This window comes from Pholcus phalangioides, unplaced genomic scaffold (genome assembly GCF_987345545.1).
Source record: "Pholcus phalangioides strain wild (caught in Gottingen) unplaced genomic scaffold, Ppha-v1.0 ptg000015l_1, whole genome shotgun sequence".
NCBI lineage: Eukaryota > Metazoa > Arthropoda > Arachnida > Araneae > Pholcidae > Pholcus > Pholcus phalangioides.
Window position 1 is genome coordinate 43,582,326 of NW_028301608.1, and position 24,967 is coordinate 43,607,292.

At 36.9% G+C, this 24,967-nt stretch overlaps 1 protein-coding gene and 1 long non-coding RNA gene across 2 annotated transcripts in view; both read right to left on the reverse strand.

The window, feature by feature from the left end:
- LOC149076072 (sperm-specific sodium:proton exchanger-like) overlaps positions 1-24,967 on the reverse strand; it is a 118,215-nt gene that overhangs the window by 88,424 nt on the left and 4,824 nt on the right. Inside the window, exons 4-5 of the mRNA XM_089243598.1 lie at positions 23,967-24,101; positions 7,211-7,324 (exon numbers count right to left, since the gene is read on the reverse strand). Of these exons, the coding sequence (XP_089099724.1) occupies positions 7,211-7,324; positions 23,967-24,101 (249 nt within the window). The remainder of the gene's footprint in view (positions 1-7,210; positions 7,325-23,966; positions 24,102-24,967) is intronic.
- Positions 750-6,270, reverse strand: LOC149076073 (uncharacterized). Its single transcript, XR_016194029.1, has 3 exons — positions 6,161-6,270; positions 2,551-2,653; positions 750-916 (listed from the first exon to the last, which is right to left on the reverse strand). It is a non-coding gene; the product is annotated as an uncharacterized LOC149076073 (long non-coding RNA).

Sequence of the window (24,967 nt, forward strand, 5' to 3'; positions counted from 1 at the left end):
TTTTATTTATTCTTTTCTTTTCCAATTCTTGCTTTTTCTGTTTTCTCTAAGCTTCATTTTTTTTATATTTAAGCATTCGAGAAGTTGCTTCTGCAGGAATTTAGTCTCATTATTTTTTTTTTTTGTCTTAATATCTGTATGTAGATAGAAAAGAATTCTCTTAAAAGATATAGTATGTTTGAAAGCAAAATGTATTTAAGATTGTTCACAGAGGAGGGTATCACTTCAGCAAGATTGGTAGGCCTGATTACAATGTCACGTCATACAATTTGAATAATGTGAAAATGATTGACCCTAGAGTAGGCCGCCACCCTTTCAACTTCAAGTGCAATTTGTTTAACGTCTTTAAAGCACAATCAATTTTGTATTTAGAATATGAAATTATTACTCTTAGTGCAAAATGAAATGTCTTGCTTTGACTGATTATTGGCATCCTTTTCCCACCTAATTTTTTTTTTCAAAACCAGCTTGGACACCGAACGGCAACTGAAAGAATATAGCTTGGTATATGGTAAAAAAAGCTACAGAGTTTTCTCATAACTTTTGATATATATTTTTTAAAACTTGAAAAAGGAAGCCTATTACTGGCATACTTACCTCACACTATATACGTACAGGATTCTAGAAATTCAGGCTATTTGAACACACCACCAATAATTTTAAATGCATTTTATATGACCTGTTTAAATAAAACTAGTTCCAGTTTTCTGGGGTTTAAATGAAGAGAGCAAAGATAAAGCGAGCACAAATAGAATTATTAGACATGATTTAATATTGCTCCATATACAAGTTCTTAAAGAGATATTTTCAAATATTGATAAATTTTTTTAACACAGCTGCGAACTTTTTATTACACATGGAACAGGGTGCTTCATGCCAGCAAAAAATTTCAGCAATCTTATGTTTCAGACAAAACCTGTAAAACATTGAAAATACATTTCTTTTAATTTATTGAATATTGAGAATATTTTGATAGTAGCCTACATTAGAGAAATATATTTTATGAGTATAATTTGCAGGTGCAACTTTTCACTGGCTCAAGCCGCCCCCCCCCCCCCCCAACAATATTTCATGAAATCATGATAATTTTAAATAGGTATATATTGAAATGTTGAGCTGGTGTCCCACCAATATCTTTGATAACTTTATGGTGTGAAAAAATCATATTCTCTAACATCAAAATAATCTCTCAGACCAATCACACGAATACCACAAAAAATAATAGCTACTGATACATTTGCACTGGATGTTGGAAATGTTTTGCATCAGCGGGTGTTCATCTTGAGCTTCACGTTAAAAAAATCTGATTTCTGGATTGATTTGGACTTCCTAAACAGTGACTGAAATTTACTGGATGACTCTTAGCCGAACAAATTCAGTTTTATAGAATGAAAATAAGACAAAATGTAGTAAAAAAATTACAAACTATGTGTGTGTGCATATACAAGAATATACTCAGATCTTGCTTTAAATCTTGATCTTTTGTAGAGGTCAAGATTTAAAGCAATGTTTTGTTCATTTGATAAACTAATTTTCAGGTTGTATGAATTGTCTATACTAAAAATATTGATAATTAATTTTCACTCTAAATTGTTCAAAACATGGTTTTTGAAATGAAAATTAATGCAGAAGCTCCACTAATTTTTGCTCAAGTCTCCACAATCACATTTTCAAAAACCTAAGCACAGTTGCACAGGAGAAACTGTAATTTAAAAAAAAAAAAAACCACATTTATACTGTACTTATGAATATTCTTTACATTGTATCCTGAAATTTGATTTTACTCCTTATTTTATTGCAAGTTACATAAATAGTCTGCAATTGTACACATAAACTACAAACAAATGCACCACTTTGAAACCATTTTGTGTACAATTCAAATTATTTTTATTTCTTTTAGTTGTGTATGGAGACCTATGCTTGGACTTTCCATGTCAAGGTTTTATTAACTGTAAAAACAGATTATTTCAACGTAGCAAGGCCATATATATGATATGAGGGATATTCCAACTCAGCAATATTTCCTTCATGACAACCCTGTATAGCAATCAGCTGCACAATCACACTCCGAGAATAATCGTTCAATGCATTAACTTCATATATACTGCACATCTTAAATTATATTACAAATTATACAAAATCACCATCATTATTGTAGGAATTGTCTATACTAAAATATTTGATAATTAATTTTCACTAACTTTTTCAAGGTTGTATTATACAAGTTTACCATTTTAACCACATTTGCCCCCATGGCAGTTGAACAAGGGCGTAGCGAGGGGGGGGGGGGTCTGGTCCCCCCCCCGAAATGTGAGAAAATGACCGAAAAAAGGGAAAAAGATGGCCAAATCCATTGTTCTGTCACTTTGGTCCCCCCCCCCCCGAACGAAATTTCTGGCTACGCCCCTGCAGATTGAACATCAGTTTCCAACAGATTAGAACGCATGTTGATTCCTTTTTTTCTGATACAACTTTTATTTAAAATAATAAAATATCATAAAAGGTAAAATTCCAATTGAATGGTATTTAAAGAAAAAGAAAAATACTTACCGTTGCACATGATTTATTGGTGGAATAGTGCGAGACGACAGCATGGTATCATTATATAGGGAATTATCATTGTATCGCAGTTTCATTGTGTCATGTTTAACTCCTAGAAAAATTCCAAATAGGTACATGTGGTATAAAAATTTCAAAGTATACATTTGCTTATTAATATTTCACGAACATACTTTGAACAATTTTAATCATAGCCCCTTGCATATAGAATGGAAAGGGGAGCTGAAAAAGAATGTAATCACTGTTCACTTACATTAGAAATATACTACACAGAACCACATAAAAAATCCTGCTCTGAGCGATTATGGGTCCAGATTAGTATATCAGAGGCCCCATGATCTATATATAAGTTAATGGGCTAATAAATATTTTCAAATCACCAAGTAGGCATGCCCCCCCCTCTTTACATCTTGAAGATGGCCCCCAGACAGGAATCTGGTAAGGTACCCCCAAATGGCGTATTCACAAAGAGGCTAAGTGGGCTATAGCTCAAGGCGAAAATTTCAAAGGGGCTGCAAATTTAAGGAATGACTGGTCAAGTAGTCAACTGGTCATGTCATTCAACCTTCCCACTCTACCAAGAGATCATGGAACTAAGTCACTATGCAGCAAAAAGAATGTGCAAGTACATGAGTAACAGTGTGTGCAAGCATAGGAGTAACAAAAAGTGATTTAGAGGGTGTGAATATGGGAGTGACCTGGAGAGAGCAAGAAATCGGGTGAGTGTGTGACAAAATGATCAGGGTTGTAGTGATTTAAATCAATTTTTTTCAGATGTGAAAAATTATCTGTTGTAATTGAATAAAATTATTTATGCAGCTCTAAAGTGATTTAAATTGTTATTAGATTATTTTAAATATCAATTAATTTAAATGCATTTTCAAATATTTTTATATTATAATGTATATTATAAGTTGACTTAGAAAATCAAAAATTGCACGGCGATGAATGGATGGATAATGAATAAATTCTGTGTGTTATCAAATAGTGTGGTAAAGCCATCTATGTTGATACTATTGACACATCTGACTTATCACATGCTGGAAATTATTTAGCAAATGTGGTTTTTAGTTCAGTGAAGTCAACAGAAGAAAACTTCATATGTAACATATCAAATTTTGTTACTGCAAATATGGTTTCATCCAGAAAGACCCTGGATGAAAAGCTTGGCTTTTCGGGACTTACATATTGCTACAGTGCCCACATTTTAAACTTGTTAGTCGAAGATTTGGTTAAAACTGATGTAACAAAGCATGTTAAAAGTATATTTAGATACTTCCGCAATCATCTCTCAAAAGCATGGTATCATGTGTAAGGTGGAAGTGCATTGGTCTTCCTGCAGAGGTATGATGGAATACAATACTTATTGTGATTCTCTTGAATCTTATGTTAAAAATTCGTCAGTTGTTACCAAAGTTTGTGAAGACCACAGATCTCAGATAGTAACATCTCTAGTGAAATCTTAAATATTTATTAAAAAAGAAATGTCAAGGACATAATTGCAATTCTGAAACCAATAGCCAATTAATTAACTATTTTGTACAAAGGAACACACACACAACTGCTCCATAGCTGAATGTGTATTGGCATGGAAAAAGCTGCAATTGAAGATAAAAGAAGCATCAACATCAAACAATACAACGGTTTTGTCATCAGAATATAAAAATATATATGAAAAATAATTAACAGATGCACACTTTTATGCATTTATTATAAGCTCGTCAGTGTTAACTTCTAATAGGGAATTAATGTCACAAAAGAAGAGAGAAATAAGGATCTTGAATTTATCGAACAAAAATGTGGCTCTGGCTTCTTTGCAATTACATTAGTTTTTGGGAAAGTTGGAACCATTTCATGATAAAAAAGATTTTTTAACCCCAAGGTTGTTGATACAATGTCTGATTTTGAGTGATGGAATAGTTTTTATAATGTTTTGGGTAAAGATACAATTACAGAGAGCGATATGTGATTTGTAAACATGCTAACTACAGCCAAATCATTGGCTGGGGGTCAGGTTTGTTAGTGTGTATAAGCATGGGATTGGCTTAAAGAGCAATGAACTAGGCTGTGAGGCAAAAAAAAAGAACAACATAGAGTGTGCAAGCATGAGAGTGACCTAGAGAGTAAGGAATGTGGCCAGAGACAAAAGGAGTTACATTGTTATTGATGAAATATTTTAACACTGTATAGAATAGTGTGCCAAGACCAAAGAGCGATATTTTTATATAGCCAATTATCACATTGTGTTGAAGTTTCAGTCAAGTTTAACTCATAGCATGTAAAATTTCAAATAAGTATATACTATAGATTTCAAATAAATTTCCATGTTCATATTTGATTTATTACGTACGTACTTTAAACAATTTTAAGCATGCTCCCTTGCATTCAGGGAAAAGGGGGGCATGATGATTGAATTCTGTCATGACAAAATTCAATAACTTTAATTTCTACATAAAAATATAATTCATATAAAATATACATAATATTATACAAAAGTTTACTTCAGAGAACATAAAAACCCCTGCCCTGATCAGGGCCGTCTTAAGAGTGCCATGGGCCCCCGGGCCAATTGATTTTTTTGAGGCCCTATCAAACAACTTCTCAAAAATTTCAATCAGATCTAATTTTTGTGAGGCCCCTCTTCGCTTGAGGCCCCCGGGCCGTGCCCGGGTGGGCCCATGCCTTAAGACGGCACTGGCCCTGATAGCCCACGGGTGAGGCTTAGGATACAAAATGGCAAAAAATCGGGCCTGTAAATAGGCTGGGGCATAGAGCCAAATGGAGCCTCACAAAAAATATGTTTACTTATTTTGCAACCTTTTAACAGGGACCCCAAGACGGAACGCTACGACCTTGCCTTGCCCATGATCATTCAGTTTGACATGAAAATTATTGACAAGAAAAAAATATTGAGGGGGCTGAAAATCCCTAATCGTTCCGTAGGCAGGAGGAATGGTTTGTGGTATTGTGTATATTCGTGAATATGGGTTGGGGGCTCAGCGCAAAATTTATAGGGAGCGCTCAACATGGCTCATCACAAGGATGGGGCTGACAGGCCCCCCCCCCCCCGGGGAAAATACCATCATTTTTGATTTTTCCATGCTATGAATACAGAAGGGCCCCAGATCTTAGTCTAAGCGCCCTACCCCTGGATATGGGCCAAGGGCGTAGCGGGGGGGGAACTTGGGGGTCTGGTTTCCCCCCCCCCCGAAATGTGAGAAAATAATCGAATATAAGGGAAAAAGATGGCCAAATCTATTATTCTATCACTTTGGCTCCCTCCCCCCCCCCCCGAACGAAATTTATGGCTACGCCCCAGATGTGGGCCATAGGAGCTCAAATAGCCTCAGCTCCAAGGTTACGGCACGTACGGCTCAAGAGAGAGTGCCGTGACAACCCTTATTTATTTTTTTACATTGTAAATTCACTACAGGGGGCCCATGTTAACATGATCTAAGGGCTCGCCAAAGATCACAGCCCAGCAGGAGGGAACGGATTTATCAAAAACGACGGTAAAAAAAAAAATAAATAAACATTGACAATATCTAATACTTGGAAAATTTATCATACAGTTCGATAGCAATAGTGAAATAATGCTTACCTTTTCTCTAAACGCTGTCTTCGGCGTCAAGCTGTTCCTAAACAATAAAAGCGCCGGCCTTCGCAGCTTGTAACGCCGTGCTTTTAAAATGGCCGGCTTTGTTGATGCTTACTGACAGGGAAGACGGGAGGGGAGAGAGGGGAGAAACGCGTAGTGTCCTATACCGTTCTTTGTCGTTGTCGGTCGTTATAAATGGCAAGTGCGACGTTATGATGGGCGAAAAATTTAGATTATTTCAAAAGAAACAAATTATCGTTTAAGACATTCTCCTTCGAAACGAAATGCTGTAAAAGTGAGAGTAAAACTATTTTAGAGAAAAAAATGAAGGTATTTTGGCGTTTACCGACTGAATACATTTTTACTATACCGTTCGGTATCGGACACGTAGAAATTTCCGACCTCTTTCGACGCTCGGTATCCACTCGACGAACCGGCGTCGCATCGACGTCGATCCGACGCATGCCGATACCGTTGTGCTACTGGGGAGATACGTAAACTGTACAAATGCAAGATGATTACCTGCAGTGTAATCCAAAAAAATAATTTTGAAGAGTAATTTCACTCACTCCTCTTCAAAATTTTAGGGGAAGTTTTGTAAAAAGAAAGATATTTGTTTTTATAAGAAACTGGGAATTTTTTTTCTTTCATTTAAGTATGTTGGGCAGGTATAATTATTACTACGTAACCATATATGCAACTAGTAAACATTCCTCCAGGGAATTTCTGATGAACTGGTGTGTGTGTGTGGAGCCCTAATGTATCTATGTTGTCAAAGACATGCGTGTTTTGTGTTTTTCTCATTACAATTTTTACTAAAAGACAAGTGTTTTCCCCAAATTTTGATCCTAAGCTTTTGTCTGCAAAATCATACCCCAACTTATGCAGATATCATCTGCCCCACCAATCATGCAACTTTGAAGTATTGTTGTATTTGACACCCAAAATAATAAGAAAAAAAAAAACTACCCTATCACATTTAAATGTCAATGACTAACCAAGTTTGCTTTTTAGGGATTCAAAAATTTATATTAAATTTGCAAAACATCTTACCTGTTTTTTTTTCCCCTTTCGATATTCCAATAAGTACATGAACTACTTCCAACGATACACTCTGATTCAAAAGAGCTTCACCTTCAAGCAGCGTGATTAATGTTGATGCGATGCCTGTTTGATGTAAATTATGACTAAAATTAAATAATTGCAGTATCATAACAATTTGCATTCAGGTGAGACAACATTCAACTTTCTTCAAAAATAACTAGAAACACAGTAATAAAATAATATTGGCTTACATCAATTTTTGTACACACATTAAAAACGCAAAGAGGGGTGGGGGTGCCACTCCTGTTCTGCCTTGAATTCGCTGGCCTGCCCTTAATCACAACTGCCAAAACTCATGGACTCTGCATAAAGAAGACTGGCCGGGGCTCCAGCACAGAAGACCCAACATGAATATTTTCTTATATTGTAAATTCCCTATAGAGAATCCTGAAAAAAATTCTGGCCTAGGATCAACCAGAGACTCCAGTCTGCAGATAGAGAACCTTCCAAACTGAAATTAGAGGGAAAAAATTGGACAAAATGAAAAAAAATTGTTGTTGGTAAAAGACCGGGAGGTTTTAAAAAGGAATTTTGAAAAATTCCTGAACCTTTCGGATGATCCAGAATCTTGAAGTTTGAAGAATCTACAGTAGTTTCTGGCATGTAAACAAAGTGATTGAACTCACACTTTCCAGTGAGGATTCAGTGCCGAATGCATTTAGGAACCAACATGAAATTAAATGAGAAAACTATTTTTTACCATAAGAAGCTGTAAATGATTAAAACTTTGACAAAATATTTTAATTATTATAGTCAGGGTATGGCAATTTAAATCAGATTGATTTAAATCGGCATACGCTTGATTAAATCAGATTGATTTTAATTCCAATTTTCCTTTTTAACCTTTTCTGGCAAGTTACCCTTTAAAGTTGGAATTTCACAAAGAAAATTCAAAGGCCTAGAGATGTACGCAGGTATAATTTTGTATAGCTTGCACTTACCATTTTAATTTTGTGGGTGTGCCCAACCTTGAATTCAGGACTCGATTTTAGGCAAACTTTGAATGTAAAAAGTTTAAGCTTACAGAATAAATAGATTAGTGTACAGCCAGCAAAATAACATAGAATAGTTTTTTTTACAGAAATCCTTTTTATATCCAAAAAAAAAAAATCTTTGAAATTTGAATCCATTTCTTTTAAAATAAAGGTCTTCAGAAAATAAACACAGGCCAAAAGTATGAATCGGTTTGTGTGGTGCTGTTATCTAGTGTTGATAAAGAAGGTTCAAAGTAATTCCAAAGCTAATTTTCATTTTATTTATCGTTTCTTTTCAGTGTGTGAAAAGGGAATTTTTAGGTGTGGGCACACTGAGTCGGAAAGGGCTAATTAAAGGAATTATAGTTTTAAAAAAATTTAATGTAATTTAAATTTTATTGAAATTTAATTTAATTAAAGGAAAATTTCACTTTCTCCTTTATTTAACTTGCTTGTGCTTGTCAATAGAATGTTTTTCATTTAGTTAATGAAATGACACTTTAGTTGCACTTTGAAACCTGAAAGTGAATTTAGAAACCTGCACCATATTTGATACCGAGTCACCACCAGGCATTCACTTTAACAGTGGGGGGGGGGGGGGGGGGGGTTAAGAGACCTCACGAATAAAAGCACTTTTTCCTACAAGAGAAATGTTAATCCATGTGAAGTTAATTTGGACTCAACATTTTGTGTTACATAAACACAAAATTTTGGTGTTCATATTTTTTGCTTGCAGTTCATTTGTTTATTATTTGTTTGTAGTTTATTCATTAATGCTGAATTAAATTTAAGAGATAAGGTGAAAAAATAGTAGGTGATATGGAAATATGTGCATTCCTAATGATTAACAAGATGTTTTTCACTAAACACACAGTCAATTAATTTTGATTAGAAAATCTGATTGAAATAAAAAAAATCAGACACTTTCCAGTGAGAAAGAAAGAGTTTTTGGATTTAAAAAGAAAATAGATTTTTTTATACACTTTCAATTACAGTCAAACCTCAGTATAATGTCACCTCTAGATATTGAATATGAATGGCTTTATAATCGACAGGACTCAATAATGAGTAGATCTGTTTTAACAAGTAAACATTCGCTCTGGGCTGGTATGTACATGAAAATATTCATATTCAAAATTCTTTTTATGCATAAGAATAGAATTTTAGACTACATTTTATCAAGATATGGATTTTGATTGCTAAAATAACAAAGAAAGACAATTTATTTCAGAATGATTGCATGATTCAGGGTGTGAAAAAATTGTGATTTTTAAAAAAAAATAAAAAAATAATTTGATTTAAATTGGATTTTTATTAAAATTAACTGACTGCTTATTAATTAAAAAAAATCTTGTTACTCATTAAAAATGCATATTTTCATATCACCTAACTGCTTTCTTCCCCTAATTGCTCAAATTTAATTAAGCATTAATGAATAAACTACAAATGAACTTTGTAGCAAAACAGATGAACTGTAAGCAAAAAAAACGAACACCAAAAATCTGTGTTTATGTAACATGAAAGGTCATTGAGCCCAAATTAACTTCATGGATTAAAATTTTTTTTGCAGAGAAAGGTACTTGAAATGAACCCCCTCTTCCATTAAAGTGAATGAGTGGTGGCAACTCAGTATCATAATCTCGTGTCCAAAATTTGCACATTTGTGTCTATTTTCACAAAAAGTACTGGACTAAAGGTATTAATAATGCAAAGAAATATGCAAATATTCAGTGTCAAATACGTAAGCGTGCATGTGGGCGGAGCTGTGACCACAGAGTGAATGATAATGGCACAAGGCATTTTCCATGATTTGTGTATTCGTACTCCTTGGCAACATTCGCTGCAACACACAAGAGAGTGCATTTAGCATGGTGCAGACAACATCAGCCTTGGACCAGAATTCGGTGGAGCATCGTGCTCTTCACACATGAGTCGAGATTCAGCCTGGACACTGATTCTTGACGTACATTCATCTGGAGAGAGCTGGTATCCAATACCATCCTTCCCACATCAGGGAAATGTACCACTATGATGGTGGAGGTGTCATGGTCAGGGCAGGCATCATGTTGGACGGCCGCGCACCCCTCCGTGTGTTTGGCAGAGGGTCCGTGACTGCTAGAAGGTATAGGGATGATATTTTAGAGCCCTATGAGACTTTTCAGGGGCACAATTGGCTCTCGGTTCCTGTTCGTGGAAGGCAATGCTCATCCACATCGGGCTCACCTGATCAACGATTATCTGGAAAGTGAGGATATTCAGCTTATGGATTCACCAACCAGATCTCCTGACCTAAACCCTATAGAACATGTCTGGGATGCTTTTGGGAGGACAATTGCATCTCGCCATCTCCCTCCAAGAACCATCCCGGAACCCCCAAAGCAGAATGTGCCGAAATCTGCGATGTATGTTGCAAAACAATTTGGAAGAATTTTAAGAAAAAGTGCAAAAAACACTATTACATGTATGAGGATTTTTACAGCAGAACATTTCCAGTCAGCCAAGGGCTCGTCACAAAACACTGCTAAACATTCTGCTTTGGGGGCCAAGAACTGAAAACTGTATTGCTTCAGGAGTGAGACTGATTGCCACAGGCACTCTTCAACTGCCTCGAGTCCAGTATGCCGTCACGCTGTGCGACCTATCTGACTGTGAGAGAGGACAATACCCCACATTAGACTCATTTTCGGTTAGATCTCACACCATGGATTTTGGACATTACTGCAATGATGAGCTTTACTGACAATCATGCGTGCGTACTATGACTTTTGTATGGTGCATCGCTTTCTCTATTATAACTGAGTATTCGCACTAAATTTCATTAAAATCTGTCCACTAGTTTTTCAGAAATTCAACATAATGTGAACTTCAACTAAGTCTCTTAATTTTGCACACGAGTGTACATCTGGTGCAGACATCTCAATTCACACGATTTACAGCCAAAGGGCCATTCAGCATCAACTAAATAAAACAAATTCTATTGGCAAGATTGTTTCTTGCACAATTGGTGGATGTGTTTCCGACTTGCATGATGTTGCTGAATATATTTTATACATTTTTATTCTTTCACACATTCAATGAGTTTTGGTCAAAAAGAAATGAGCAAACTCAAAATTTTAATATGAAAAGTAAAGTTGAAAGTCTATAATCAAATGATGAACCTCTCCGCTGATTGTACGAAGAACAGATGACTGGATATCAAGCAAAGATAATTGGAAAGAAAAGTCACATTCCTCTGTGGGGAATCAAACCACCAATTTTGCACTTTTCTTTTGGGTTGAACAGGACTGCGCAATAGACAGCCTCATAACTCAGCAGCACCTGGTAACGAAATTAGCCTCCAGATGGCAACATAGAACAAAACGATGAACCTCTCTGTCAATTGTACCAAGTACAAATAACTGGATACCAAGTGAAAACAGAAGAATGTGTCTTTTCTTTCCAATTGTCTTCGCTTGGTATCCAGTCACCTGTACTTCGAAAGCCTATGTTGGTACAGCTGTCACGGTGGGAAAAGTAGGACACTTTCCCCCCTTTGACAAATAAGCCTGACATAATTTTAACCTAGAATTGTCATGTCAAATAAGTGAAATTTGCTAAATGTAAATATAATTGTGTTTGTCGCGTAGAAAATATTTGAGCTTCTGTCTTTATATTATTGTGGAAAGCTGAACCGAATTTCGTGGTTGTCTAGTTCCTTTCTTCTTGTGTTATCATTCCGTCCGATATTCATAAAATGCCCAAGATCTGAACCACAGATCGTTCGTATAGAGTGGACACACACTCTTTATGCATCACACTGTATGTGTTTGTCGGAAAATTCTAAATATTAAATGCTTTGCTTTGACATCTCAATCATTTGAGCTCAACAACAAATTCCTTGAATTTTTCTGATTCTTCCTGTGAAATTTTGAGAAATTCCGAGTTAAATTGAACGAGAAAATGTGTGTTCTTTTGAATAATATATTCTTTCTTTTGTGAGAGAGACACACCTAATGATCCACTGATAATCAAAGATATTATCGCCATCTTGATGAGTCAGTTTTCTTGTTCCCACACGAACGCGTTCGTTCCATACGTGTAAAAGGAAGATAAGATTCCTTTTCTTTTTTTTTCTTTCTCTCTCACTTGTTCGTAATCTGTTGTATATTTTTTTTTATACTTGAAAAGCCGATTTTTCGCCTTTTGCATATTCTGAGTCGATGTTTAAATAAGGGAAACAAACATTTTTGTTAATCAAGAGTTGAGACCGTGTGAGTATTTCAATTTTAAAAATTTATATTTTTTTTCCCCTTTTTTCTCTCCACTGTTTCCGATGCTTTGAAGAAAAAAAAAAACTTGTGTTGTAAAATATTATGAGGGAGAGAAACTTTAAAATAATGTTATATGCTTGAAATTATTCTCTGTCATCGAGAAAGTGTTGAATTTGGATTTTTTTTAAGAATTTCCTTTGTTTGGATTTAAATTTTTCGGCATGTCGCGAAACAAGAATATTTATATATGATGTCGCATATCGTTGGAAAGCTAATTTTTTTCCCCACACAATGATGTTAATGTTTTTTCATTTTGATGAATATTTATGCATTTATTGGGAAATCTTATATTGAAAATTATTGTTGTAATTATAAACTTTGCTGAAAGCCGTTCATTTTCTTAAATCGACCCCGTATTGAGAGAAGATGTTTTTCTTTTGGTTTCATGTTTGTGTTCGCGCCTCGGGATACAATTGGGTAAATTTTTGGATGACGCAGTTTGCGCGACGAATTAGAGGGTGCGCTTTCTCAAGCCCCGCCCATCACTCAATTTACATATTATCACTGAAAAACTTTGGAGGCGTGCAGTTCATCGGGACCAGTTGCACGAGAAAGCGTGGTCCCGCCGTTGAAGAATCCCCCCCCCCCCACGTAACTTGAAGAGCCCCTGAAACTCAAATCCCAAGTCAAGTCACTCAAAACCCCTATGTAGGTCTGAACTGCCAAAAGTCGTAACATTTTACTTGAAGATGTAAGCTCAAGAAAAACAGTATGAAGCATCGTCTCGTCATATCAGTTGCTCCCAACTGATCCGTGAAGGAAGGCTTACTGTCATGCCAGAAAGATGAAGCCCAGCAGCTGTCTCTTGCAGTCCAGTCCAAGGTTGGTACTTCGACCACACTACCCCGAGTGGTAGTACAGATGGAGAACTTTGATGCTCCGACATCGTAAAGTATGAGCACGGACCGTCGCTTCAACAGATACAGAGGACATTAATCGTTCAATTCGCCAAGCAGATTCGCCAGTCAAAGGATGACTTATGAGAAAACGAACTGTCCGTACTGAGTGTTCAAGTTAAAGAGAACTGTTCATCGAAATCCGGTTGTCAAGAATGAAGTGACCTTAATATGGGAGATAGTGAGTAAATTTTCTCTTTCAAATTTTGTTGAGTGGTCAGGAAAAACCAAACTGCAGCGATATTTAAATTTTTTAATTTTTCGATAAGTAAAGTAAGGTATTTCAGCATCGTTGTTTTTTTTTTTATTTATATATATTGTTTTTGGTTATATGAATTAAAGAACCTAAGGTGCATTTAGACCTCTGTGTGTTGACATATTCCTTTTTCTTTGTGACTTAATTGTTTCGGTTAAAATGCTGTAGTACATATTTATTCAGGAGAATTACTCACCGACACACAAAGGGTTATTGCGGACACGGTAACAACTCAAAAATGGTACCCCACTAATATGATCACCAGGCCAAAAGTTTTCTTTCTTCGAGTACTGTCAACTTAAATAGTACTCAACAATTTAGCACCACAACACAGCATCTATTATTATTTTGAATCAGCAATTAAGGCAAGGCTTTATACAGAAAATTATTCCTCGGTTTTTCAATCATGGGAATCCTAGTGTCACATTGCAATGCATTGAAAATAGTGCAGTTTAGCTACCTATATTTTTCTGCAATGTTTTCCTCGCACAAAATCTAGAAATAGGGCAGCTTTCTTTCTGCACTGTATCTAGGGATTAAGTTCAAGTCTATATTTACCGCAAAGAGATCTTCCATACTTCTTTTGATCACAAACTTTGTCACATATCAGTAACATGCTAAGCATACCAGGTTACATTTACTTCAATATCATTGCATTTATATAAAGAAAAACAAAATTTAAGTTTTGTGATTTAAATCAGAGTACCCTGGTGTGATTCAATGAAAAAATTAAGAAATGCACATTTCTCTGCAGGAAATTTTGGGAAATCAAAGAATTTTCCCTAAATCACATCATACTATTTCCAAAGTGCCCATTATTAGCAAACCCTATTACCAGTCAGTAACATTCTACAAGAGTCTGTAATAGACTTTACACAGCATGCACAATGCACTTATTACAATATTAACACTATGACAAAAATATGTTTCAATGTGTCAGTCTTTTGTTTGATTCCTCAAAAAAACACACAATTTTGCATATTAATTCACGAGCATCATGTGACTTCGAGAAAAGTGATTTCTCTGAGGTCCCCACCTGCCTAACTATTTACATGCTTGTTTGTGAAAAGTTTAACCAGATCGCATTTGTTGGCCCACGCATTAAGACGATACTGATAGGGAGCGTCTGCTGCAGGAGGTTGCACTGTATTATACTTTATTCTCCCAAAATAATTTTTAGCCAAGATTAATAGTATTTTAATCTATGAATTTGGGTCAAAAAATTTTGTTCTTAAGAATGAGGAGAAACTTTATTACAAATTGAAATAGCTTGGAAAAATCAAATAACCCCCCCTGCCCCCTCCGGCGGCCAACCGCTTCCACCCCCTTCTTCATATCATATGTGATATGGAAAGTGGCATGTGAAAGAACCAGCTTACTGACAAAAATTTACAAAGTATAAACAGCAATATATATATACTTATAAAACATTTACTTAAAAATGAGTGAAAATTAAGACAATTTAGTCATGACACAAAGGGAAAACTTAGTTACACAATTTTTTCCACATAACATTACTTCCGTTTTAGAACTGTGAATTCTGATTCCGATTACTGACAACACTGCATATGAATGACAAAAATTGAAACAAAGAAAACAATTTACTCCTTAACCAATAATTTACTTAAAAAAATAGTAAAAAAAAAAGAAAAATTTAACTTCAATACGAAGAAAAATTCAGTTATAAAACATCTTTCCATACAATGTTATTTATCGTTCCCGAACTATGAATTTTTATCCCACTTTTTATTCGGCATCTTGACAGTGCAACATATAACTGGCCATGGCTGAATAAGGGTCTATAGACATATAAACCGACACGATCAAAACTCTGTCCTTGAGATTTATTAATGGTTATGGCAAATGCTAATACTATCGGAAATTGTCTTCGGTGAAGAATAAAGGGTAATCTACTGGCAGAAGTATCGCCAGTGTCAAGTTTAATATGTGGAAGAAATACAACTTCTCCAGCGTAATCACCAGTCATAATTTTCCCTGCAATCATATGCCTATGCAATTGAACGATTTGTAAACCTTGTGCCATTGCATAGGCCATTCTTTATACTTAAGTTTCGAATCAGCATAACGACTGAACCAAGTTTCAACTGTAATTTGTGCACCGGAAACCCAGGAAAGTTAAGTGAATTCAGATATTCAACTTGATACTCTAATTGCACATCTTCATCTGTCTGATCAACGCCTCGATGTATAGCGGTGTCTATACTCAAATAGGTATGAACTTTTCCGTCTACCAAATTCAATATTTTCATGTTCAGTTGATGTACGTCAGTATTATGGCAGGCTAATATTATTCTTATCACAAAAAAATGAGTAACTTTGCCTGGTTTTAATTTACACAAAAATTGCCACATTTTTAACACAAATAAATCACACTGGTCGAATGGTCGACGCGTTTCGGCTCTTCAATGGAGAGCCGTCATCAGGACCTCGTGGTCAGAACTCACACGAATGAAGAGTGATGTTTACGTCTGGTCGTCTGAAGAGTTCACCTTTGTATTTGCTGCGTCCGAGTGGTCTTTGGATGCGAATTGGGGAGCCATCTGTTGTAAAGTGTTTTAATTTACACAAAAATTGCCACGAACCTGCTCCTAGCTGACTCAAAACAGTTTTCTAATACCGTTGTTCTTCCATTCGTTTCTTCAAGTTTCATGATCTCTTCTATCTTCAAGAAATTTGACTTCCATACAATATTCCAGCCAACAAATATACTCACCTTTTCCCATCTGAAAGATCCTATCTCACCCTCCAAAGAATCTGGTATCTACTTCATCCCATGCAAGAATTGTGAAAATGGATATATTGGCCAAACTAGAAGAAATCTAAATATTCGAGTTCTCGAACACCGAAAGCATGTTGAGAAGGGACGGACGGATAATACGGCTATTGCCCAACACTGCTGGCAACATTCACATCATTTTGATTTTGACAAAGCATTTGTTTTTAAAAAAGCAACACACAATTCGGAATTGAATTTTCTCGAGGGATACTTCATCAGAACATGCCAGAATTTCCTCGTTAATGATGGAAGAAACACACCACCTATTTCGTCAGCTTGGACAGGCTTTATTAACCTCAGTCGTGACAAAACTTTCAACACTTTACAACAGATGGCTCCCCAATTCGCATCCAAAGACCACTCGGACGCAGCAAATACAAAGGCGAACTCTTCGGACGACCAGACGTAAACATCACTCTTCATTCGTGTGAGTTCTGACCACGAGGTCCTGATGACGGCTCTCCATTGAAGAGCCGAAACGCGTCGACCATTCGACCAGTGTGATTTATTTGTCTTAAAAACGTGGCAATTTTTGTGTAAATAATATTATTCTGTCAGATAAATCTGCATTTGACGAAATTTTCTCGTTGTAAATATCTTTGATGATATCCGATGATTTCCAGCTGTCTAAAATTTCCAAAGTATCAATAACACCGTTGACAACGTCTAGTAACCAATTAGCATATTCAACACATCACACGATCTCATATTCTTTGTTAATTCGAACTTGTAACATTTCGGCCATATTGAAGTGGATTTTATAGTAGAATTGACTATTTTCGCAGGTGAAGCATATTTTATAACAGGTAAAACCTGACGAAAGTCACCAATGAAAATGACAAATTTACCACCAAAAAGGCTATTATTATCACATAGATCTTTAAGAAATTCATCGACCATTTCAACTGCTCTGCCTGGAATCATTGATGCTTCGTCCCAAATAATTACATCAGTTTCATATAAGTTAGCTTTGTCTCTAGCATTTTTAAGACAGCAAATTGAGTATGTATCTATTTCTATCGGTAGTTTAAATGCACGGTGCGACGTTGTTCCACCAGGAAGCAATATTGAAGCAATGCCCGTCCACGAAACAGTAATAATTTTTTTGTTATTCGCTCACAAAAAATGTATTAAACAGTTGTACAGATACGTTTTGCCGGTTCCTCTGGGTCCATCAATAAAGAAAATTTTGTCATCATCGTTTGTCAGAATTGAAGATAAGAGATGATCCAGTATGCGTAATTGATCTGTATTACAATGCTCTTTCATTTCAACACCTTGTTTCAATTCATTCTCCAATCTTCCCTTACGTTGATCATCTGTCTCAACGAATTGCAAATCTACATCTGGTTCAGGTAGATTGAAATCTGTGCATGAGAAATTCTCAGCTTCTAAAATTGATGATATATGCTGCAAGGCTCGGTATTCATTGCTGTTCTGAAATCCTTCACAGAAGTGTTTCTTATATTTTTCCCAAACATCAAAAGCTGTTGCTGGTTGTTCACCTATAAGGTATGTGCTGTAAAACAAACGTAATTGACTGGGCATCATTATTTTAACAGCCTCGTCAAATAATTGATAAATAATATTTTCGGTGTGTAACAAATTTCTCGCTATCGCGGCTTCTCTGAAAGATTCGTATCGCTTTTCCTTATAAATTTTCAAATCACTGTAGCACGAGGCCCCCAGAACGAAGTTCAATAATAATTTCAGATGAAATCTTTCGGAATCTGTTGGGCTAATTGAGCCTGTTTCTTACGTTTGATCCGTTTTTTTTTAAATCAAAACGGTAATGCTCGGGTATATTTCTGTACAGTATATTTTTTGCAGCAGGGTCGGTTGCATTTAATTTGAAATATTCTGTCAGCGCTGTTTGATTTTTTTCTAATGCTGCTTCTTCATTTCCTTCTTTGTAAGTTATATTGTGTTGTTGCTCCAAATGAACTGGTAATCGTCTATAAATAGCATGTGAGCGACCAGACAGCAGAAGTTCTAAAATCCTCCAAGCTGCTTCGGTAGGTCCCACATACCTGCTGTCAACAAATGATTTAATTTCATCATGAATTTCTTCAATTTCTTCGGTATTATTACAAACTTTTTTGACTATGATGTGAGCTTTGTCGTGTCCTTTATGAACATATTTGTGAATGTATTTAGTGGCTGCAATCGACGTACAATACTCGACATTAATATGACAATGATATTTCATTAGAAGGTATGGTATGGATTATAAGGAACTACCATGGAATTGTCAACTGCTACTAATTGTCCACTGACTTTCGCATTGTATTTATTTAATGCCGCTCTATTATCTCGGCAGCTATAGTATGGATATCCATTTTCATTCATTTCTGTTTGCTCTATAAACATTTTTGGAAACTTCTTGGAACATTCTCTTTTTTCACTTAAACATGGGGAATTGCTAGTGTTTGGTCCATGCAACATGTGTCTGATAACTTTAGCTTTAAGGGCACCTTCTTCCGGTATTTCAGCCGACATGCACTTATCAATCTGCTCTGGAGTTTTCAGTTTTTCATCATGTTTTATTGTAAAAAGCATATGTGCATGAGGCAACCCACGTTTCTGAAATTCTATGGTATATACATATACAATTATAGTGCCAAATAATTTTCCACTCAGTATTTCTTTTAGTAAAGCTTTTACTTTTAAGTGAAATAGCCTCATAATGAGTAAAGGAGTATCAAAAATTTCCAGTTTGAGGTATTTAAATTTTTTTAACTCTCTTTGTATTTCAACCCAACCAGGATTACAGGTCATGGTTATAAAAAGATCAGGTCTTCCATATTTTCTTACAATAGCCATTGCATCTTGATAAAGCTGTTGCATGTGACGTGGGCTTCCTATAAATGAAGATGGTAATACAAATATGTTGCCTAATTTTGCTTGATTCTGAAAATTATCTGGATTATTCAAAGCACTCCGCGATACATGATCCATTAATCCTTGATAACACTCAATTCTTAGTTTGTTTTGATTATGCAAGAAGTAATTCAGACGCTGGTTTTCTATTCTAATATATGCGTGAATAACGTATTGTTGATGTAACCTGCCTCCATAATAAATAGGATTAAACTGATCTAATCTTCTATACACCAGACGATGAGCATAGTACTGCAGCACTGAAATTTGTTTCGTACTTTCAGCTGACTGCATTAAATATGGTGTCCAACCTAAATCACCACTTGAAAATAATATTGGAAAAATCATGGGATCTATATATGCGGATAGTTTTGGCAATAGCACACCTTCACCACTTGATTTAGGATAAACGTATAAATCAAAATCCGGAACCATCCCCTCCTTTGAAACGATTAGCGCTGCACATTTGATCCACTACATTCTTTAGAGCTCTGTATTTTTTAACGTATGGACTATATTTTTCTACGATTTTGGCAATCTCTCCGATATAACTCAGTGATTTAGCAGCTGATCCGAAATGTTCTCTGTATCGCAAAGCTATATCAGGTTCATACATGTATATTTGGCCACCATAGCATTTATTAGTTGTGCGCGACCCATAAAGAGATGTTGGAGCAATGTGATGCACCTGCCCCTGCACTTTTAGGACTGGGAGTTGTTTATCTGATGTTATATCAGCTTGAAATGTAGCGAAAGCAAACATCGTATTATATATATACGGATATCATTTCTAAACGGTCTATCGCATAAAAATTGTTGCAACTCAATGGGAAATGGCGATAATTGTGAAAGTCTTACCTTACCATTATGACAGCAGCTTTTTTTACAGAATTCGTTTTTCCAAAATACAGCATCACAATGTTGACAGTTTTCAGTCATTTCTCCAGCATCATGAACTTTTACTGAATCAAGGTTAGTAATTGAATTCTGTTCTCTCTCATGTTCGACGTATGTCTTTGCCGACAGTTGTCGCTGTATTTTTCTAAGTTTTTTAAAATGTTCAGTAGATGTCTTCGCTGTTAGTTTTGGTGTCCAGGTTTCTTGGTTACGTAGAGAATGTTGCTGTCTTTTCTTGTGTTTTTTCGTGCGGCCAATAGATGTCTTCATCTGGGATTTCGGCGTCAAGAGAATGTGTTTTTGAAACTGTCGCTGTTTTTTCCTGTGTTCTATGGAACGTTCAGTAGTTATCTTTGCTGGTGGTTTGGATGTCGAAGATCTTTGTCCTCTTTGCAACTGTTGTTGTCTTTTCCTGTATTCACTCATACGCTCAGTGGAAGTCTTTGAAACGTGTTTGGATGAAGAAGATCCTTGTCCTTTTTGCAAATGCCGCAGTTTTTTCCTGTATTCCCTCATAAGTTCTGCAGTCTTTGTCTTTGCTGGTGGTTTGGACCCTTTCTGCAAATGGCGCTTTTTTTCCCTGTATTCCCTCATAGGTACAGTAGATGTCTTTGCTGGAGTTCTGGACGTCAAAGATCCTTGTCCTTTTTGCAAATCCACAGTTTTTTCCTGTATTCCCTCATACGCAGTTCCGTCTTAAGGCATGGGCCTACCTGGGCACGGCCCGGGGGCCTCAAGAGAAAAGGGGCCCCACAAAAATGAGATCTGGTTGAGAGTTTCGAGAATTTGCCTGGTAGGGCCTCCGAAAAATAATTTGGCCCGGGGGCCCACGATGCTCTTAAGACGGCCTTGCTCATACGTTCCACAGTCTTTACTGGTGGTTTGGACATTGGAGACCCTTGTCCTTTTTGCAACTGCCGCTGTCTTTTCCTGCATTCTCTCATACGTTGAACAGAAGATTTTACTAGAGGTTTCTCTGCCGAAGATATCTGCTCTCCTTGCAACGGTCGCAGTCTTTTCCTGTGTTCAACGGAACGTTCAGTAAATTTCTTTACAGGAGATTTAGACGAAGATGAACTGTCCTCTTCATCACTACTATGATAACGTTTCTTGTCTGTATTTCTTCTGGAAGTCATACTTGAAGTTTAATTCGCGATGAGAAAATTATCATAGCGAGTCGAACTCATTTCAAAAAGTACAAAAAAAACGAAAAACTCGCAGCTCTTCAAGTCATGACCATTTCGACGCGTGCACCCACACTCACTCTGATACACTGAGGAACAACAGACGTCAAAGCCTCTAGCATATATACACAAGCAGACGACGACAAAACATCAAGAGAAATAATGAACAATATCGTCTGAAACGAAACATATCTACCCAAACACAAACAAGATAAATAGTTTTTCTTTGAAATAACTTCCTTGTGACTGAACAATGTCTTGTAGTTTTTAACCCATATTATGAATTGAAATTATTCAAAATACATATTATATACATGCCCCTGCCGCCTTCTTAAATCAGTCATCCCCTGCTGCGAGGGAATGACATAAAATCCAGCGCCCCCAACCAATTACCCTGGACACCAATTCGTATAGTTTTAGTGGGGCCTCAGACTTGCTTTATCTCTGGCTACCGATATTGCAAATTTTACAGTGTTAAACAAAAATATCAATGAGATTCATCCAGGGGCCCCTGAAAATGGAACCAGTCAACTTTCCCATGGGTCCCGACCTGGAGTCTTGTCGAGCATCCCTCCTGTGAGAGGCCACGGAAATGTTTTGTTTTTATAAATTTTACAACGAATAAAATTGAGGGCCCCACATCCAGTAGCGGGGACCCAGATTTTTAGTGGGGAACCCAGACTGGATTTATCTCGGGTTTCCGCTGTTGCAAATTCTAAAATGTTGAACAACAGAAAAGAATGAGATTCGTCCAGGACCCCCAAAATGAAACCTGTAAACATAGGGCCCTTGACTTGGAAGGTTGTCGGTCATCCCCAGCTGCGAGTGAAATGAAAAATTTTCATTTGTATTAGTTTTACCAATGAATAAAATGCAGGGCCCCAACCAATTACCCGGGCCACAATTTGCATACTTTTAGTGGGGGCCCCAGACTGGCTTTATCTCGGACTTCCGCTGTTGCAAATTCTACAACAGAAAAGAATGAGATTCATCCAGGCCCCCCCCCCAAAGAAACGTGTAAGCATGGGGCCCCCAACTTGGAAGCTTGTCGGTCATCCCCCGCTGCGAATGCCATGAAAAATTTTCATTTGTATTCGTTTTACCAACGAATAAAATCAAGGGCCCCCAACCAATTACCCGGGACATTAATTCGTATACTTTTAGTGGGACCCCAGACTGACTTTATCTCGGATTTCCGCTGTTGCAAATTCTACATCAGAAAAGAATGAGATTCATCCAGGGCCCCTACAATGAAACCCGTAAACTTGGGGCCCCCGACTTGGAAGCTTGTCGGCCCTCCCCTTGCTGTGAGTGGCATGAAAAATTTTCATTTGTATTCGTTTTACCAACGAATAAATTCCAGGGTCCCAACCTGGACAATTAAGGAATCCTGGACAACCAGGTCATTAATTCGCATACTTTTAGTGGGGCCCCAGGCTCGCTTTATCTCGGGCTTCCGCTGTTGCAAATTCTACAACAGAAAAGAATGAGATTCATCCAGGGCCCCCACAATGAAACGTGTAAACTTGGGGCCCCCGACTTGGAAGCTTGTCGGTCATCCCCCGCTGCGAGTGCGATGAAAATTTTTCATTTGTATCCGTTTTACCAACGAATAAAATCCAGGGCCCCCAACCAATTACCAGTGACCGAATTCGCAAATTTTATGGGGGCCCCAGACTGGATATATCTTGGGCTTCCGCTATCGCAAATTTTTCAAAGTTAAAGCAGCAAGAAAACAATGAGATCCATCAAGGGCCCCTTGGAAATGAAAACTTTTAACTTCCCCATGAAGGTATACGTGCAATCCCCCCCGGGTACCCCGACCCTGTGTGTTGGAAGCAGTGGTGCTATATGTATATTATACATATACATACCTCTCGGCATGACTCCCCACAAGGGCAGGGCTGACAGGGGCCGGAACGATTATTTTATCACTGATTTTTCACACTATAAATTAACCACAGAAGGGCCCCTGAGAAGCTGGTTTGGGGGCTTTCCATCTAAATTCCAGCCTAGGGGCTCTGCTGTAGGATGTGGGAGTCTCTCGGTACATGCACATAACATGGTCTCGATGGGTCAAATGGGTCCCAATATATGCTAGAGTTATATGAATACTCGACCCGAAATCGTAACAGACTTTCGTAACACAAAAACGTAACAGATTTCCGTCACTCAAAAACGTAACAGATTTCCGTCACTCAAAAACGTAACATAAAATCGTCATTAATTTCGGTTGCTTAGGAAACAGGCCCTTTTTGAGTTTGTGATTTTATATTATAAAGTAGATAATACAGTCAAACCTCGTTAATGAGTCACTCTTGGGAGAGCAAAAATATGACTTAGTAAGAGGAGTGACTTGTTAAACGGAGTAAGCCATAGCTGTGTCAATTCCTGTCTGAGGACAATTGGGACTTCAAAAAGTGACCCGGTAAGCGGAGTGACGTGTTAACCAGGTGATGCACTAACAAGGTTTGACTGTATCTTGAAATGATAAACAATAACTAAACTCACTTGTGGTTCTAAGAAAATAATGAGTTGATATTGGGTCAGTTGCACTCATAATATATGAATAAATAAATACTATGAACCAATCCTCTTCCTCATATGCCCAACGTACATACACCGCTGTTAGAGAAGTTGTTATAGCTAAAAATAAACATGAAAATAATTAAAACATTAAAAGGCTTTCATAACCATTATGTGATGCAAAATTCATAGTGTTTAGGATGTTTTAGGCCAACGCGTGATAGAAAGGTTTTATCTTTCAATGTCTCACTCCCAGAAGAGGGGGAGAGAAACAAACATTTTCAAGAAAGTTTTATGTGGCCAAAATCAAAAGTAGTACACCCAGACAAAATCAGACGGCTTCCAGACTAGGCCCTTGGGGAAGATGCATATGAAGAGACAAGCAGTGGCATATACGTACCATATTCATTTGCATGTGCGACAAGATTTTTATTAAAATTTCACTGCTTTTAAAACCTAGGCCGTATTCTGTGTACGAGTGAAGGATTCGTTCTCTTTTTTTTTTCTGAACCTGCGATTACAACTTACTGCTGAGCTAATCTTTACAGATGACCCATGGCACCCTAGCCATGAGGGCCCGAGTGGGGAAGTGGTAAGATGATTATCTTCTACTACGAAAGTTAATGTCAAGATCCACGGTTCGAATATGGTAAAAGAACATTAGAAACAAGTTCTTTACCCACCAAGTATTGGGCCACCACTGATAGATGGATGGAGCGTTCATTTCCCACCCAACTTCTCTGGTTGGAAATTGCTGTACGGTGATATATGACCGGAGTTGGTTTGTGGTAAAGTACATGGCTCATGTAGTTATCACAGAATTTCAAATTCAACTCGACAGATCGGAGGAGGATGCTTTATGGAGTGAGAGTGAAAAAGAGAAACATTGAAACAAATCTTAGGAGTGCAATTAAGTAGGTTGTAGTTGAGGTAGATGAAAGATGATAGCGCTAAGAAAACATGGTTGTTTGCTTTAATATGCATAT